At 37.3% G+C, this 19,793-nt stretch overlaps 2 protein-coding genes across 2 annotated transcripts in view; one reads left to right on the forward strand and one right to left on the reverse strand.

Annotated features, from left to right (window-relative positions):
* The window catches only part of WDR25 (WD repeat domain 25), a 70,343-nt gene extending 50,980 nt beyond the window's left edge, over positions 1 to 19,363 (reverse strand). The window contains exons 1-2 of the mRNA XM_069783465.1: positions 19,283 to 19,363; positions 15,925 to 16,700 (exon numbers count right to left, since the gene is read on the reverse strand). Of these exons, the coding sequence (XP_069639566.1) occupies positions 15,925 to 16,641 (717 nt within the window). The 5' untranslated portion in view covers positions 16,642 to 16,700; positions 19,283 to 19,363. The remainder of the gene's footprint in view (positions 1 to 15,924; positions 16,701 to 19,282) is intronic.
* A 187-nt stretch (positions 19,364 to 19,550) lies between these two features.
* The window catches only part of WARS1 (tryptophanyl-tRNA synthetase 1), a 29,260-nt gene continuing 29,017 nt past the window's right edge, over positions 19,551 to 19,793 (forward strand). The window contains exon 1 of the mRNA XM_069783466.1: positions 19,551 to 19,663. The gene's annotated coding sequence lies outside the window, so the exon portion shown is untranslated. The remainder of the gene's footprint in view (positions 19,664 to 19,793) is intronic.

Genomic DNA, 19,793 nt, shown 5'->3' on the forward strand with positions numbered 1-19,793 from the left:
TAAGTGCTGTCACAAAAACTTTGTTGTAAAGCATTTATACGTCACAGAAAAAGATTATTATGAAATATAAGTTATATACTATTACCAGGATTTCAGTGGACACCTCATTCACACAGGTGAATGAAGTGTGCAGGCAAAGAGAGTATCCATTTTTTAAGTATGAGTAATTGACAATAGAGGTTTTCTGTTAATTTAAAGCTCTTTATATATAAAAGCTCTCTCTATATAAATATATGTATTTTAATATACATACACACACAAGCACATGTAAAGTGTGCTGCTGCAAACAAGGAGACTATCATTGTTGAAGAAAGATTTATTTTTTAAGGGAAAAAACTTGAAAAGAATCCTTTGACATTTCAATTAAGTTTCTACATGAAAGGCAGAGAAGAAAGATGGAAGACAGAAGCTGGAAACTAGAACATAGGGAGGATTTTCTAGGATATATGAGGTTTTTTTGGTTGCACTGTAAGCTATCTTAGGTTGTATAATGCTCTTTGCCAAGAAAAACCATCCTTACAGAGAGAAAAACATACTGAGCATAGGTGCTATGACAGAAAAAACCCTTCTGGTATTATCATAAGCCATATTTCTTTAGCTGAAGATGTCAACACACCTTCGTAACACCTCATGATAGATCTAGACTGCCAGCCTCATTGGCTACTGCTTGTCTCTTCGTATTCTGCTTTAAAAAAAAATAAAAATCAACTGCTTGCTTTCTTTAGAAAGAAAAAAAAATATCATATACAGCATGGTTCAGATGTTAAAAACACTGCCCAGATATAGAAGAGCAAATGGAATGGAGTAACTGATTCTCCATGCAGCACAGGTAGAGATAAAATGTACAGAGGGTCTAAGCAACAGTAACACTTTAAGAATGAGTTAAGTAAAATCTGGTTTTTATACTGCTAAACCTTTAGAAGCAAAGTACATTTTTCACAGTGGGTAAGAAATTCCAGGAACATAAGTACTACCTTGAGTAATTATTGTTAATTAACTAGCAATGAGGCACTACTTCCAAATGTGACATTTAAAGCACATAATGTGATTGTGAATATTCACAAAGATAATTAAGTTCATCTGCTTCAAGTCCTTGATTTCAGCACATCTGAAAACACCTCTTAAACTATCATTAGACCTGTAATCAAGTATTTTGTTGCTCAGGAAAATTGGGTACCTTTGCTTACCGGCTAATATAGGGATATGAGTTCAAATGCAAGTACACGGCTTTTGTTAAGAAACTCTCCTTCAGGCAAAAGCTGAGAAAAAAAACCACTAATTCTGATTGTTTTCTCAGAAGAGACAGTTAAAAATAAATTCCTCACACCATCAGATGTAAACAAAAAACAAAAATGACTGAGCTTCCTTAACTGAACTCAAGATCACAAGACCAACATGAGGGATTTTGTTTGAAAGTATTCATCATCAAGCCACGGGTACCACTACTGTGCATACTAAGGATACTATCCACATTAGGTTGTATACTTTCTTCCATCTTGTTTACAGCTAAGTCAAGTTCATTACAAAAAGAAAAATTCAACCAAATTACAGGGCTGAAAATACAATGTATCATGTAAAAATGTGAAAAATCAGAAAATGTGTTGACATGATTCTGTTGGGGGAAAGTTATAACCACTACTGACTTCAGAGAAGGAAGGAGGTTTTGATCATCAACACTGATCCTGGTCTTGATCAAGACTTGCAGAAATAAACCCTGAAAATAGGAAAAAACTGATCCCAAGAACAGGGTGTCAAAACAGTCATGCCTTGGTATTTTATGCTTTATTCTTTTAAGAGTAAAGAAAGCTTCCTTCCACTAGAAAAGAGATTAATGAATAATGTGCTCCAAGATGGAGAAGAAACATTTAGGCAGCATTCTAAAGTACAACAGATTAAGTTTACTCCATTGCTTTCCAATTATTTGACACAGAGGACTTTTAATCAGTCAAAATAACAATGTGAATAATTATATGCTATAAGGATGTCCTACTGGTCTGTATCTCTCTACCCAGTTTGACTAGCAGTTTTATTCTATACCTGAAAAGTCTCTCCTGATGAAAATTTTGTCAAGAATTATGGTTGGAGAGAAAAACAAGGTGAAATATTTCTAAAAAAAGGAAAATCAAATGTTCTGAAATTGCATAGTGCCAAGAAACTCCTGACCTTGTCTAAAAGACAGTTCCTGCTGCTGCCTAACTGCCTAAGTGCACATTTAGTGTTCTGCTTCAAAGGTGCGTTGCAAGCACTGGCAACACCTACCGCCCAGAGAACAGAGAAGGGTATGAGACACTCCATGCTGCAGGTCATTAACCCCCAAGTCTGTACCCTGCTTATAACAGCACCTAGCTGGACTTTGCTCGGGAGGATGTCATCCTCCAAGAAAGCATTGATCCTTTTCTCATCAGTGAAAGGACAATACCTGACCCCAAACAGCGCATACATCTACGACTCCCAATTCCAGATTTGGGAAGAACTTCCTCGAGAGATCTACATGTTACCCACCTTCCCCAATATCTGTTTTCTTAAGCTCTAAATGGACTGAGAAAGCAAGAAAAAAAATGTTTAAAAACTCTGGAGATGAACAACAGTGAGAATTAAGACCATGTTCCTGCACTCCTATGAAAGACACAAGTTCATATAAAAGTGATCTTCAACCAAACTAGTCAATAAAATCACAACTGTAGTTCTCCAACAAGTGCTCAAGGCATGTTTCAGAAAAACACAACCTACTCAGGCTTATCCAAAAAAAGAAATACACTGGAGGAGTAAAACTTAGTATATAGATCTTTCTTGTCCCTCTCTTTATTCTGTGTAAGAACACCAAAAATACTGTTGAAACGCTTTCTTACAGTCAAAATTCAGTAATGGTCACTTTTGGAAAGTTTCATGAGAACTACTTCTGTTCCCGTATTAAATGGCCAGCAGAATAAAACGGGCAGTTACATTACACTAACATTACCGAATGTAAAAGGTTAACCCTAAAGCAAGCCATGTTGCCAAACAGGCATTAATTGAAGGCCAACTGCTATGGTCCATGTGCCCTCAAAGCTACTACAGATTTTACCTCCCCCCTTTTAGAACAGAACAACTAGGGAATAGAAGGAATAAATAAGAAGCAAAACTATGTTGTTAGTACTGTTCTGCTATTTCTGTGGAAGTATGACAAAATAATGCCTTTTGACACTTCAGAGGAATAAATGTGTATGTTTCTGATGCTCACCACTGAATTTACAGCAAATTAAGAGGAAAGCAACAATTTAAAACATGTTTTTCAACTGAATTCATCTGCTCTACAGAGATAGATGGTATTAGACCATATACATCATAACCCAATATGTAGAGTATGCATGCTACTTTCTCGAAACATTTTAAAATCCAAAGTATTCTCTGAATTACTGCAGAAATTTGTACTAAAGGAACCTACTATTTAACACCCTATGTATTAGGCAATCCAAATGAAACATCAGAAACTCTCAGCCAAAATATCAAATAAGAGTTACAAGAATAGTTGAGGCAAAGCAGACCAAACAGTAAGATTCATACTATCAGAGACTTCATCTGATATTTTAGTCATCTGTACCAATCAATCTTTTTTTAGCTAATTCCCACTATTTGCAAAAGAGGTATGCTTTCCAAACACTGAATAATAAGGCAAGCTGCCAAAGGAAGAAAAAAAGGGAAAAAAAAGAAAGAAAAAAAAAAATAAGAGAACCACCTCTAAATAAAAAAAAAATATTTTTCACTCTGAAGACAGGCAACCCTTACATTACAAGTAAAGCTCACAAAAAAGGCAATTTGTAAGTAAGTGTGTATATATATAGTAAAGGATACTTAAAACCATTGCTAACCAGTAACTCTATTCTTCCAACAGCAAAGTGTTTCTGCCATCATTTGCCATCTTTCAATGTAGTATGTTCTTTATTTTGTAGAAGGATTCTGAGATAATCACACCTGAAGCAAATCACAAATTCTCCATTGACTCTAAGGAAGATGCTCACACAGATCACATTTTCAGCCAGCTAAAAGTTACGAGCATGACTAGTTTTTCTGAACCTACAAAATAACAATTGTACATTCATGCTGGGCAGACAGTGGAGGAGAAGTAACTTCCCACACACACCAAAATAAAGGGAAGAATTCCCAGCTATTTTGCAGTTAACCTTTAAGTGTTTTGTGACGAATCATTGTAATACAGCTAATATGGCTGTGGATGTACCTCAAATGGTAAGCTCCTGGAAAATGAAGAAATGGAAAGAAGTTACGATATAATTATAAATCAGTTAGTGATTTAAGCTATGGTTTGTTGTGCAATGTGAAAAACCAGAATTACTTTAGCAGAAGGTGAAGCCAAATATGGCAAAGATACTTAAATCCCCACCCCAGTTGTATACTACATATACTAAAATTTTGGCTTAAGAAAAAGAATACACAAAAATTTACTTCAGATAAATTATCTACTTCATACACTGTATTAGGCATATTTGGGATGACATGGTTAAAACAGAGAAGTTTGATGCACATATTCAAGTAATTCAAGAGAAACCAACATATAATGACAGAATTACTTTAAAACCACTAAATTTTCTATTGCTGAACCTATATGGGAGAAGAATAACATGACATAAATTTGGCAGTTTCTCATCAAATTCACAGTGTAACAGTAGTGTGTTAAGAATGATACAAATGTGTTCAGAACACCTAAAAGCACAATCACATTAGTGGTTACTAGTAGTTACTATTTGTGCCCAAAAAACAGTTAAGCAATCAATATTTTACCAGCAGGCAAAGGAGAAGAACTTTAAATGTATTACAAATCCCCAGTAGATAATTAGCTAAATTTCTACAGCCATTTATCAAATAATCTGATTTTCCCTTCACCTACATGTATCATACTCATTTGCAACAATAATTTCTCCAAGTCACGTACATTTATGCTCTATTAAAAGTGGGTATTCCTTGTAAGTGTTATTTATGCTCTATTAAAAGTGGGGATTCCTCATAAGTGTTAAACACCTCAATTTCAGACTTATAGCACTTCGAAGGCAAATTGTCTTAATTGTCCTCAATTCCTACAGGTAACTGAGGACTGGATAGATATGTTCACGAAAACATATCCCACAGATATTTGCATCCTACAGATCTTGAACATCCACTACTACAGTAAGAAACACTGTTCTATTCAGAACATAAGTACAGTCTTAGCAACTGTACTCCCCAGCTTCTGAAACACTGTCTATCTATTTGCTGTTGACCTATGACTTATTTCTGAAAGCAGGAGGGAGAAAACAAACACTGACCAAATCTTTTAACATGTTTGGGGTTTTTTCCCTTAAGCTTCAGTTAAACAGTGGCTATCAAAATTCAAAACATATCTATTTGTACTGTACTTCAATATTACAATACTTTTTTAACATAAAATCGTGAATCAGCTAAGGCCATTCGTGCTTTACAGCTTTATGTTGATATACGTACATATATAAAATCAGATAACCATCTCTTCTATTAATACAGTCAATAAAACAAATAAGTACAAACACAAGAAATTAAGAGGAGCAATTTAAGCTGTCCCATTCTTGCACATTATCCACTGGGAGAACTTGACACAGGAGGGACAACAGCTATGGACAAGCTCCGCCGACCCCACCATCAGATGAGTGGCAGCTGTTCTACAACACAACGCAGCCAGATACACTGCAAGCAGGTGCATGACTGGCAGTATTTGTGCAATAGCACAGAGTAACACATTGCCATCACAGTTCTAAAAATAATGGTAAACAGTTGGACTTCAGGACAAATTTCTATCTGTAAGAAATAACCTAATCCAAATTTATGAGCAAATTCTGTCCCATTCCCAACATGACCAGGTGGCTTTCTTATTTTAAGAAGTAGTTATTGCAGCCTTATTGCCCACACTGATTTGAAATAATATCTAACTTAAGGGGCAGTATACAGTTAGTGATTCAGAACAGCTATCTGAAAAGCTGAGCTTTAATGAATCTTGCATTTATTTATCAGTAAGCCTGGCTGAGTAACATTTTCTTTACAACTCTTCATTCTTTCAACTAAAAAATAAATTGTTTATTATTCCCAAGGCTATTGAGAATGTTCATAACTGCAAAATAACCCCAAAAGATGAAAAACTCTAGGCTATGGAAAATATAGATGCAATCTTAAACCCACTGATGTCAGTGATATAACCCAGTCTTAAAGATGAGCAGAACTAAGTATTTAATTATGAAAATAAACTATTATGTCAAGCAGCTATGTGTTTTGCTGGTAATGAGGACATTCATAACTAGTGCTATTTCAATACTAGCAAGCAAAGTAAGATTGAACTATCTAATTAATTTTCATTTCTTTTGCATTGTTAACATAGTGCTAGCTTTAACATATTTGCCGAGCTTTAACATGTTTGTAACGACTATGTCATCCCTAACCACCTGCATCCCTAACAGCCGTCCTTTCCATAGAGAACCAGCTGTGTCTCTTCCTCATTATATAACAATATACAATTCCAGCCACTAGTCACAATGTTCAGAATGAGAAAACTTCTTTTAATGAGTAAAGTACAATCTGGAAAAAGACAAGAAGACTAGAGAACAGGACAAATTCCAAAATCTGACTTCAGAAAGCAAGGTGTTACACAGCTGGCACATGCACAACATACAAGCACATGCAGTCTTTACTATCTGTCATGCACAATATCTTTAATCCATTAACCACCCGAAACATACGAGAAAGGTTGAAGTTTTTTAGATGTGCCCTAGAAGAAAATCAGCACGTTTAATTTAAATTAAATAAATAATAAATAAAAAGCCTCCACAAGCTCATTGAAGGTAAAGCTCAGTCTTAATATCCTAACCAGCCAGTCAGCCAGCAGGTACGTACTGGAAGACAAATCAAACACAGTTCCAGACTAGCCACAAAATACTTTTTCTTTGAAGAGGGACGATTACTGCAATGAAACATGATATGTATGATAAAGGAGAGTAAGTCATTAGTTCCACAGCAGCGAAGCAACTTCTCTAAAGAACAAGAGTTTTTTTCATGTTTCCTTGCTCTTTAATTTAAAAGGAATCTGTAACTAACAGTTGTCTTTATAGCATAAATATATAGCAAAATGTCATTAAAGTTCTTTCTATCAGACTTATCTAAAGATCAAGTGTCAACAATCTTTGGTACATTCACTGATATTATGACCTTAAAGATGCAGCTATTTCACACATGTTAAAAATAAAATCTGCTTAAAAAAAGCAAGGACATGAACATACTGAAAAGAATAGAAACTTCAGGAAAATTGTTTCTACTCCTGATGCTGGATAAATCCTACACAAGTAACCTCTCTATAGAACCTGAAAAAGTAGAGCAAAGTTTCTCAAAAATTTGTTTCCTTGACAACACCATCAGACCAAGAGAGGTAAAGAATCGAATTCACAATCGATGCCTTGTAGCTTTCTTAGCAGATTTATTTTTTTTAAAAATATATAGCAGTATGCAAGATGCATCTATAAAGCTAGACTTCTAGAAAAGAAGCAAAGTTAGACTGGTGTTATTTATATTTTTAAACAGCAAAAATATTCAGAATTTCTCAACTGTTAAAAAAAATTGAGATACTCCCATAATGTATTACAGTCATTTAAGAACTTAAAACTACTCTAGCTCAATTTTTTTCAAGCACCAAAATCTTGACTTTTTTACCAGCAATCTTACTGAAGCATCCAGAAGGGGGATGACACCACCATACATTTCTCCCACCTCAGGTGACATTCTGACATTAGACTGCACAGCAGCTGCCCACACAGATCCTACTCATAATTGGAGGGCTTAATTTATGATAGTATCAGTTAAGCTTCATTAGAGACACTACTTCATTGACATCCCTAGCCCTGACTTTTTCTTCCCTAGTAGGCTGGCTGTGCTTGCAGGAGGACAAGGTTGCTTATTTCTCTACTACAGGCTACTTCAGAGGCACTTAGTAAAGAGCTGGAAGAGTTCTCAGTATAAAGGAAGTGCAGAACTGAGCCATTCAGGACAGATGGGTTTTTATGAAAAAAGTCAGATAAACACTTAATATTCTTGATATTTCTCTAAGTAATGACACAAGTAATCAAAACTTTTTTTTAGGTAACATGAAAAAACAGAATCCTTTCTTCTATGTCATTGTTAAGGACATCCAAAAGTCACTATCCATCCTTTTGGATTTCTGCAGAAAGGTTTGTGAAATAACACTACCACAACAGCCATGTCCCCCATGCATCTCGCCTGTGGCCACTTCGCACCTATTGGTCAAAATCAACCACATTTCACAGAGGTCTCAGTATTTTCCCCTCAAGATTCAATCAGCTGGATAAAAGGGAAAGACACTGCAGAAGCCCCAAAGGAAAGAGAAGTTGAAAAGGATCTACAGCCAGCCAGTCTCAGGACCCAGCCAGGCTGCATTAATGCTACTGCTCTTGGAAGAACTTTATTTTCTGAATTTTTCTTTAACTAATTGCCCATTCTGGGGGAAAACACAGGCATATTAGCTGTGCCATGCACGAAATACCCATCTTCTCCCGCTCTTCTCCCCCATTGCCACATCCTCTAACATGGCCATAACGCAGTCAAAAATGCTTTGCAAGACCACATGGGGTACTACTCTAGTATTATTTAAGGAGATCCTAATTCAGGAGACATTTCCAAGTGTAAAAAAAAACTAATGCCCCTACAGAGCTGAAAACCAAACCCAGAAGCCAAGAGGTTCACTGCATTTTTGCCCCCTTTTCTTTAAATGTCAGTTTTCACACAAGTGTCAAGATAAATTCTAATCCAAAGCAGCACTGAATATAGTTCTTGTGAGGAAGCAAAGAAAACAATGGCCTATCAAACAGCGTAGACATCAGGATGGTGCTATTTATACTCAAAGAAACATACTTCTTTGAAAAAACCCTTTGAGGCACAAGAGTGTGTCAACTACTAAGAACATAATAAAAACTATACAAGTCATCTCCAGCTGTGGATTTGAAGAATGTGAACAAAGGCATTACAAGGATTTCTGTTTCCTTGACAACAGCATTGCTGGAAACAAGAAAATAATTAAAAAAATACATCTCTATGTAACAGTGCTAGGTATTAACATACCAAATGTGGAACAACCCTTACCCACACATACCTTTGGGATGAAGAGACCAAAATCGACTGCATTCATGAACCATTCTTTGCTAACTTGTGTTAACGGCTTTTGCAGAACAATTGTGTGAGAGAGAGCTATTAGATCCTGACCTGTATTATCATCTAGGCATAAGCACAGTCAGAAGCTTTCACTGATGGTCAAGCACATTCCTTCCTGCATGATGTTCCTTTTCTTACAAAATAAGCATTATGGAGAATACTTCTCATTGAAGTCTATGAAATAATTTTGTTAGAAAAAGATCAAGGTATACAAAGAAGCCCTTTTAGCACTCAGGAAAGTGGCATTACTATGCATATATCTGTCAAATAAGTGTACTTCCATCTTAATAATCAGCAAGCTTAAAGTCCTTGGAAAAAATATACATAGTTCTAAACAGATAAAGGAAGAAGGTCAGAACAAGGCATCACAAAGAAAAGTCAGCTTCAGTATTTCAGAATAGCCTATTTAGTAGCCTCTTCAACAATAGCCTCTTCAACAAGAAAATGACAATGTTTTCACACAGTTAGGTAAGCAGCACACAATCTCCAGAATATGAGCGTTTCCTTGCCACTTCCAAGATAATGGGGAGAACTTCTTATTAATTTTAAAACACAGTATTAAAAGTGTACAAACATCAGAGATATCTTTTTTAAAACATTTCAGTTAAAGTGGAATATATGTTTTAAATAGGACAATTACCCAAATTTTCATCTTGCGCATCAGCTACAGTTAAAGGAGCATTGCCACAATTAGATTTTTAAAATGAATCTAAGAATTGCAATACTTGGGGTCCTAGCAGCACGATACCCAATACTGCTTAGTGAACAGTTTGAATCTAGCTCAGCAGTGACAGGACTATAGCCATCTGACAGCTACGTGTGAGTTTATAGGAAATATGCTGGCAGCTTAAATTCATTCCTTCATAAACAGGCATGCATGTGACAGAACAAGAAACACTGCCTAGTTCAAGTGAATTGTGTGCAGAATGGTTGAAAACGGGAACGTTAGAGTTTATTACTCTGAGGCAGGGTAACGGCAGTATCTAGGACATCTGTATTGCTACCATCAGTGCTACACACATTATATGGATGAATGGAGGCTATAATGTTCCAGCACTTTCAGTCCAATACAACAGGATCAAGAATAACAAATTCCTGGAATATACTACTATGCTAGCTTTCTCCTAACACACAACTACAAAAGAATTAAAGGTTTTGAAAATATGAACAAAAATAGTATTTCTTGTAGTACTTGATACTCTCCAGGAAGCAAAATCCGTACATTACATTTGACCAGTATGAGTAATATACCACTCTAGATCTAATGATCACAAGAGAATCTCCTAAGACTAGAGAAGTATCTGGAGGAGATCTCTTGAGGTAGCAAGTTACAAAGATGAACTACTTTGGAGCTCAGAAATCCCCTGACTTGAAAACAAGCAGAGACCAGAAGAGGTCTTAAATGCACCATAAAAATCTGACTTATTCTTTTTCTCTAGGCATTTACTTACGAACCCTACTAGAGACTGACCACTGGGCTAGACAGAGCCTTGGTCTGAACAAGTAAGGTTGTTTTTGTGTTCTTAATCATGAGAAGCAGGCAACGTCTCTGTTCAATGGGCTGACATTATTAAACTAAATTTAAAAACTTTTACTTTCCTCGTGTAGATCCAGCTGTGACTACATGGATATACAGTTCAACTAGGCAAGTAGAGAACAAAATGCATAAGAAAAACTTCCAACAACATGTTACAAGTCATCCCATCAAAGTGCTATAAATATACATCTTGCATACCGAAGAATCACAGTACTTTCTTTCCTTGATCCTGTTCCATCAATGGAGGGTGAAAGTACTGAAAATGAAGAAATACTTTGCAACAAATGGAATACCTGCTGTGATGCTCTAAATAGAAAACCAGGAACAGAGAATTAAAAGTTTACAGATGATTATATAAAGACTTTACCTTGAGTTAATTTTAAGACAAATAGGAAATACAGAATAATGGTGTGGGAGGCTTGAAGTTATGAACAATTGTTAAAAAGCTAAGTCCAGCATCAGTAACTAGTGAAAATGTTTACATCTCTGGATCTATGTAATTAAAAGGTCCTCCAAACAAAAGAGACTAACAAAGTGAATGCAGTATAGTGGTTTCTGCAGTTGGTAAACATGTCTTTCAAGAAATTTTTTCTACCCTGCTACCTAAGGCAAACAGCTGTATGCAATGGTAACCTGTGATTTTGGATTCTGTATTTGAGGTTCTAAACCAGAAATACCTAAACAAGGTCTGATGTTCAGGAAGTGTTGAATATCCATACTATGGAAAGTAAGCACCTTTAATAACACCTTAATAAGCACCTTTAATAACAGTGTTGAGTCTCAAAATGTTGCAAAAAATGTTGCAAAAAACACTAGACAAGATATTAAAAATCACAAACACTATTTCAGTGTTTAAGTAGGCAAAACCAAAATGGCAGTAGTAGCCTAAATTTCATTTACAGCAGCTATTCAAAGAGAAGGTAGAGAAGAAGTGTATCCAAAGATAACAAATTTAATCAATTCAATCATGTTTCACAATCCTTAAAATACATACTTAAACTAGAAACACAAGCCACTGATAATACAGGTAGAATGTGTAGTGAAGAAGAGTACTGCCACAGTAAGAGCTCCCACTAGTACTTTCCCTAACTTGAATCAGGTTTCCTGCTCCTTTTTCCAGCCACCTAGGCTGGAAGTACTATCAGTTTCCCCTTCCAAAGGGGAAGCTCAAAATTCTAAGAAAATAGAGGGCAAAAAACTTGCCAAAGCCTAAATCTAAGCCCGCCCCCCCCCCCCGGTCCTTACAATTTAAAATTTAGCACGAAATATTCTTCAAGTAATGCTCCAGATTTGAAGAACTGCGGGTAATTAATCTGCAAAACGTATCACTTCCCATATGAAGTTCTATCTTACTTCCAGGTCTCTCTGAAGTTTTCTTATACGTTTTGCAACACATGCATAAATTTTTAATTTTGGTCTTTCAACGTACAACATGGAGGCAAACATTACAGTCTTCCAGTCTTCGCAGCCACAGTTTAGTTACCATTCCTTTCAAAGAAGCTGAGGAGCCCCCTCTGCTGGTAGAAGTGTTACTCTAGAGAATTACACCCCTGAGCCGATAACTGATTTTTTTCAACTGTACCACCTGACAACTGTTTGGGGTTTGTTTTTGTTTTTTTTTTTTTAAATGCAGCTATACACAAAAAATTAATAGCAAATACTTTTAATGAAAAATATAATATCCTCTAAAACAGTGCATTCCTTCCTTAATACGCAAGATATTTATACAAACTGCTTCAGATGATCTTTCCTGACACTAGGCTATTCTTCAGTCAACACAAACTGAAAACATCAACTCATTTATTGCAAACACTTTAGTATGACTTACACTGATTCATAAAGAAGATGGTAAAGTGCACGTTGGTTAATCTGGGAGAACATAAATGGAAGACTGTTCTTTTCCCCTGATTTAAACAGGATACATACATACACTTAAAAAGTAAGAAACTACATAATCAGTTCTATATATACATTTTAGATATATCCCTGTGTGATATGGATGATTTGGTCATAGTAATTTAGATGGCAATAAAGAAATTAAGATCACTAAATTAAGATAACTAAACCAAGTATTTCTTCCTTCTCCATGCAAAAAGTTTCCCAGAAAGGAAAATTCTTAGTTTCTGATGAAAAATTTAAGAGAAAAATATTTAAGCACATAAGAACAGATAAAAGATGCAAAACTATTTGGCTAAATGGTACAAAAATTGCATACAACTATAGATCTTTTGATTTAAGCACAACAAACTACCACAATCAGTTAAATCTGCGTATACAGAACTCTTACTCTGAGAAATCTCCCCTAATATTGAACTCTTCAAAAGATAAATGTCTTAATGCATAGGCTGAATGCAAGGACTGAATCCAAGGTATTTACACATAAAAATATTCAGTCACAGTTATTCAAATGACTAACTGAAATTACAGAGTTTTGAAGCTCTGGATTGCCTACTCTCTCTGATCATACAGGGATTTTAGGCTTCTAACTGTGCTTTGAGTTTTATCTGAATCGGATGTTGAAAGTAAATACTGCAAATATCCTGAGTGTCTGCATATTCCCATTAAAGGGAGAGAGGACACACTCCCACTGCCCGTATTTAAACTAGCAATTCCAAGCAGCTGTTTTTGGAAGAAAACAACAAAAAAGGTAAGCTGTGTGAAGGTACAGGATCGGAAAAAAAATAGTACATCTACAACTGCATCTGCATTTTCAATCAGTTGTTTTATACTTCTACCAGAAAATGGAGAACTTCAGGCAATGGTAGACAGCCAAAAAATCCCCAGAAGATAAACTACTGCTGTGATAGTCATTAGAGATTTATGGGCTCATGACCCTAGAAAGTTAGTGAAATTAGTTTATAACATCACATCAATACTTAATCTAACTGTGCCCTCTACTGGCCTGAAAGGTACTTCTGTAAAGGTGCAAACTTTAAAGATGCTGCTGTTCATACCATTAGTCTTCGATTTCATTAAGAAATAACAGCAAGAAGCATTCATAGGTATTTCTCTACAGGCTACCTTCCAAAATACGGAAGTGTGTTTTAATACACCTTGTAACAGTCACATTATTACTTTATTAGTGTTATAGACTTGCACGCTCTGAAGTGTTGCCAACTTTAACATACTCTATTTATATGAATTTCCATGGTTTGGGGCACCTAAAGCAATTAGATGTCTTCAAAAACCAGCTTTACTGTTAAAGACTGCTTCCAATCAGGGGTGGTAACACTACCTTAGAAAAAGAAAGTAATCTTCCTTTCTGCTTAGAAGACAAAACAGACAGGCTATTATTTCCACTTTTTAATAATTTTACATTGCAATGACAACTTTGATTTTAGATTGTTTTACCAAATTTAACACATACATAATTTCACTTATCAGTAAAATGAGGCTCTGGGATAGTAAACAAACATTAAGCATATGGTGTGACAGTTTAAGACAAAAAGTCAAATTCAGACACACTGAAGTCAGAGGTGCATATAGTTTTGTACAATCCAAATTTAAATTGCTGCTTACCAAAAACATCCACCAGCACTTTTTGCTTATCTTAGTCTTTTCCTTCTAAGTCTGTTCTTCAAGTAGCAGCCAAGATTTAACTTATTAAATATATTAAAGGACACTTGCAAAGAAAAACCAAGGTACTTTTTTCCTCCATTTAATCTTTAAGACAAAGATGTAAAAAAAGCATGGGAAAGAAAATAAAGGAGGAATCGCTCACAGTTCAAAGTATTCGGATTTTGATGGTGTGATAGGTTATGTTGACTACAGAACCAGTGAAGTTATTATAACTTAAGAGAATAAAAGATAAGCAATTGAGAGGAGTAAATTTTATTTATGCTATAGATCTGAGGTTTTCTCTTCCGTGAGCACCAGTGCTTTAATAGACATAAAAGAGAAAAAAGGAGAAGCTCTGTCCAAGATTCAAGAACATCACTGCTTCAAACACAAAGTCAGCACATATTTCACAGGACCCCATGGCAAAAATGGGGAAAGAGGAAAGAAAAGAAAAAAAGAAATTCTAAGATAAGAAAAGCCATACAAAAGCCAAACTAAATGAAACTCAGTTCTCCACTACAAATTAAAACAGCAAGAGTTAAAAAAAAAAAACCCACCTAATTTTAATAAGAGCATTTAAGAATATTTTTTCCTACATGAAATCAAAACACAAATTCATTTTTAAAGTTCCCTCCTCTCCTTTCGTTTTAGAAGTATGTTGATACAGAGGGTGTATCTTGCCTCTTTACTTACTAGGATTTACTTAGAAGCCCTAAATTTTAGAACAAGTTTTAAAATAATTGTACCTACTATGTTAAATACATGTTAGATACAATAAAGAATGCTTTCCACCAAAAAGGACACTTTCTATGCTCTCTTATCAAAACTATGTTCCTGTGTAAATCCACTTTGGAAGACTATTATTTGAACCCACAGGGAGCATTAGCCCTACATCTGGAAAAGCATACACATAAAATATTTTTATTAACCATTGTTAAAATAAAAGCATGACTCATCGGACTGACTAAAATAAACAAAGAACTGAAGCCAAATTCACTAAAGCTAGAAGGAAAATACACTTTAAATATTGAGCAAATAACCCTTGAAACCAAATTAAAGTGGGAAGACTCCTTAGATCACGACAGGACACCTTTCAGGGATACAAGACCTGCCACATTAGTTCAGATGAAAAATGCATCTGACCTGACATACCTCCTCCACCAGTAGTCACTTAGGCCTGTCAGAAAGGTAAAGTTCATCAAAATATTATTCCAGTATTGGCAGTCAGTTGCTTAATGACTTAAGGCAGAATCTGTACCCAGACCATAGTGCTTATTTCCTACTTTTTAATATCACAATGGCCATAAGGAAAACCTAACATTAATACAGATTACGAGAAATTACCTACTAGAAATCTAACTTCTTAAGATCTAAAACACTGCAATGTCTAATAAAAAAAAAAAAAAATTCCAAAATAACAGAACTGACTATAAGTCTAGTGAAGGCTTAGGCTGCAAGTTCATAATAGGGTCTTGTACTGCAAAGCATCTCCTCGAATTCTGAATACACTGGAACCGTTAAACACACACAAGCAAGGATGTTATTCCCAGAAGATCATTATTTAATACAGTATTTTTAAGTTTGACGACTGGTCTGCAAAGCATCTTGTTTTACATTACCTTTACTGTTTTATCCATAGAAGCCGAGAGAAGCATGTGACTTTGTTCTCGTACAGGACACCACTGGATTTCATTAACAGGGCCACTGTGTTTAGACATGTAAAATATTAAGCTTTTGGGGACTTCAGTTAATTTATATTTGGATCCCAAATATGGCTTAATTAATTCAGAGATCTTTCTCGAAGTCTGCTCTCCTGATATGCCCAGCTTAACATCACAATCTGAGCTATCTCTCTCATCAGATTCTTTTTTTTCAGGCATACTGGAATTTTCTTGACGCAATCTTTTAGGGATATATGGTCTAATTCCTTTTATGGCAGTAGCACTGTCTTTATGTATTCTCTTCTGGGAAATGCCATTTCCAGAGTTTGTTGAAGAGCTTGATGTCTGTTCATAGTTTTTGTAGGACATACATAATGCAGTATGGCCAGAGTATGCTCTCCTACAATGAGAAGATATCGAATCAGTGTTATTATTCTGTGCATAGTGCTCAGGGGGATCTTCACAAACAGTGCTTGTGCCAGAACTGTCAGTGTTCTCAGTGGGCTGCATTTCATATGTAGATTTTGTACCCAAACTACCAGGTGCAGAGTACTGAACACGATTCACAGATGAACTTGGACGGTTTGTTTGTCTGCTAGAAGTATTGGGGACTTCAGCCTTTTCAGTTTCTGTCTCAGAGTCTGAATCATCATAAGCAACCAGTGAGGAACTCATTAAGGCTAGACACAGCAGACTCCAGAAATCTCAGTGCTGGAATCCTCCAAAATTATGATCTAGAATAAAGAATTGATTATTCAGAGCACAATTTATTACAGAGTCTACAATCTGAGTAACTTAAGGATATAAATATGCTATTCTTAACAAAAAAACCCGTAACTTTTATTCCTGTTTATTAATGGAATTTATTCTTCTATTATAAGACATCTGTACATTCAATTACGCAACACCATTTGCCTCCAAGCACTTCGCATACATTTTTAATGTACTGCAGAGATGCATTTGCATACCAGAAAACAATGAAAATGAGTATGAAAAGGAAAACAAACTTGCAACATAAGTACTGCAAATTACTTTAACCTCACTTGCAGTAGCACTTCCCCCCCCCGCCGAGGGTAATTAATTATGTAGTGTTTTGGTATGTACATTTATAAGAATACAAAACCAACTGTTTTGGAGTCAGTCTAACAGTATCTATTTCTTAACAGTACAGATGACTTGAAAGAAGCATGAAGGGGTTCAACTGGCAACTAAAAAAGTAAATGCATTTTTGACCCATTCAGCAGTCTTGCAGTACAAGGAAATCTTCCAACTATATCCACAGAGCAAGTTCCACACAGCCTTTAGTTTTACAGAACAGACTTAGGCCAGAAGCTATGCTGAATTCATTATTTACACTTACTTACAGAAAAATAAAAGCACAGATGCCTTGTTTGCTGTGGAATAAACTTTTTTGAAGTGTCTGTGAGAAAGAAATCTCACACTGAGACTGCATATGTAACATGCTGAATAACTCATCACCATAACAATCCCACCAAGCTTCTTCCAACAATTTGGATGGAGCATGTGGAGTATAGGGTTTACATTCAAACACTTGATGTGTCTGCAAAAATAATCTTTCAACCTCTGCTGTTTATAGTAGAAAAGTACTGCTACCCTTCAATTGCTAAGATTGATTAAATGGGACTTTTTTTTTGTTTCCTTGTCCAGCTGTTAGCACTCATTACGCTAAAGTGATTTAACCCACAACACTTTCAGATCAGCTGCTGAAATTCTTGGTTTAGGTCAGTGAATAAACCACCCTCAAAAGCATCTTGATTAAAATGAGAAAGCTGTACAAAAGTCAGTATCTACCCAAGCCTTTGCAGAATTGATGCCAGAAATGTAGGTCCTACAAATAGTACTGCAGGGGCAGTACTCTGGAACTTGTAAAGATTACTCATTTAACTTCAGAAGTAGATCTACTTGAATTAAAACAAGCATGTTTACTTTAACCTACAGAAGTGTTACATTACAGGCTACAGTTTGTAGTCTGTAACGAAATTTACAAACACAGATCCAGAAGACAGGTTCCTATTAAGACATACACATTCATCATCACAAATCCTTTCCAAGATAAGTGATCAAGACGCCTAACTGGAACAAGGTGACCAACATTTTAGCACATAAAAGCATCAAGATCTCCCTCTAGAGGACATTTTGTCTTTATCTGAAGTTTATGACAGCTGTAAGTGACAGCAACTGAGAGCAAGAAAAAGTTCTTTTTAATAATACAGCCTCATTTATTAAAACAGCGTAAACAGTGTCAAGGAAAAAAAATTAAGTAGTGTTTCAGGAAAACTTAACTAACAATTCAATTCAAAACCAGTAAATTGAAGGTTTTAGCCGTAAATTGAAACCTCTTATCAAATAAATAGCAACTTTGAAGGACTGCACTTCAATAATTGCAACAAGTGGTTAGTGTTTGTATTGCAGGGTTGAAAACAGGCCCCAGCCAAAATGCATCATGTTCAAAGAACAAATACAGTACGAAGCTGACCTCTGGCTGAAAGCTATAAAAGAAGATACACAAGTGGATTGGGATAGACCTTCAAAGTTACTTTATTTTGTTTTAACACAAAAAAATTTAGGCTGAGATTCAGAGGTAAGTGCAAGATGGTACCTTGCACACACCAGGTTAAAAAAGCTTCCTGCGCGATGTTGGAAAGAAACTGTCCCATTACATTTGGTCACCATAAATCCAACCCATCACACACACCACCCGTAAGCGTTAGTATTTTTGTAAAAGGAAAGCATCTCTCTCGCCTTAAGACTTCCCATTCCACTGCTGTTTTTAAAGAAACAGCACCCCGAAGTTTCTTATGCTGCCCTAACTAAAGAAAAACGGGGGGGGGGGGGGGGGGGGGGAACCACAACGTCCCTCATTGGAAGCATACTGCAACTAGATTGTGAATTTATTAACAGTATGACTTACAACGTACTGAGCCAAGAAGGAAGCTCATAGAGTTTGGGTGGTTTGTTTTTTTTTTTCATTTTCACACGACCGATTTATCCGAACGCACTAAACCGAAGAGCGTTCGGGTCGGCGCGCACAAGGCCCCAGGCCCGCTAAGGGACCGCAAACGCCCACAGAGGTACGACGTGGAAGCCGAGACCGGCACTGCCGGCCGCTCGGGGCACGGGCCCGGCCGCCGTCGGACGAGAGGCGCAGCCGCCTCCCCGGGGCCGCTTCCTCGCTCCTAACGCCCGGCAGCCCCGGGGAGGGGTGGAAGAACGACCCCCAACCCGCCGCCGGAGCGCCCAGGCCGTCTCCTTCTCCTCTCCCCCGGCCCCGGAGCCCGCCCCGCGCCGCCGGTACCTGCGCCCCACAGCCGCCGACTGCAGCGCGGCCCGGAACTCACCCGCCGACCCGCGGCGGCTCCGGCTTTAAAAGCGCGCCGGGTGGAAACAAGGCGCCCCGCTCAAGCCGTTCCGCGTATCACCGCCCTTCCGCAGGGGCGGCGTGTTGGGAAGGGCAGGGGTCAGGCTGCGGCTCGCTGGACGCGTACGAGCCCTTCTCCCGCCGCTGCGGAAGATGCAGAGGGAGGTTGGTTGGGGTGGTGACTGTAGGGGGCGGGAGGACAGTGGGAAGCGATGGTTCCGGGGGTATGCGTTTCCCAGCCGGGAGTCGTGAGTGACGTGCCGGTTGGAAGGTGATGCAATGGCAGTGACTGAGGAGCGGTAGGGAGAGCCGAGCCGGGCTGGGTAGGTCGGTCACGGCCGGGCCGGGGATGCGGCCTCGGTGAGAGACCCCGGCGGGTGGAAGAGGGGCTTGCTGGGCGATTGTTGCTGCCCCCGTGGCCGGCGCTGGGAGGGGGGGTGGGGGTCTC

Source organism: Haliaeetus albicilla, chromosome 5, assembly GCF_947461875.1.
Source record: "Haliaeetus albicilla chromosome 5, bHalAlb1.1, whole genome shotgun sequence".
Classification (NCBI taxonomy): domain Eukaryota; kingdom Metazoa; phylum Chordata; class Aves; order Accipitriformes; family Accipitridae; genus Haliaeetus; species Haliaeetus albicilla.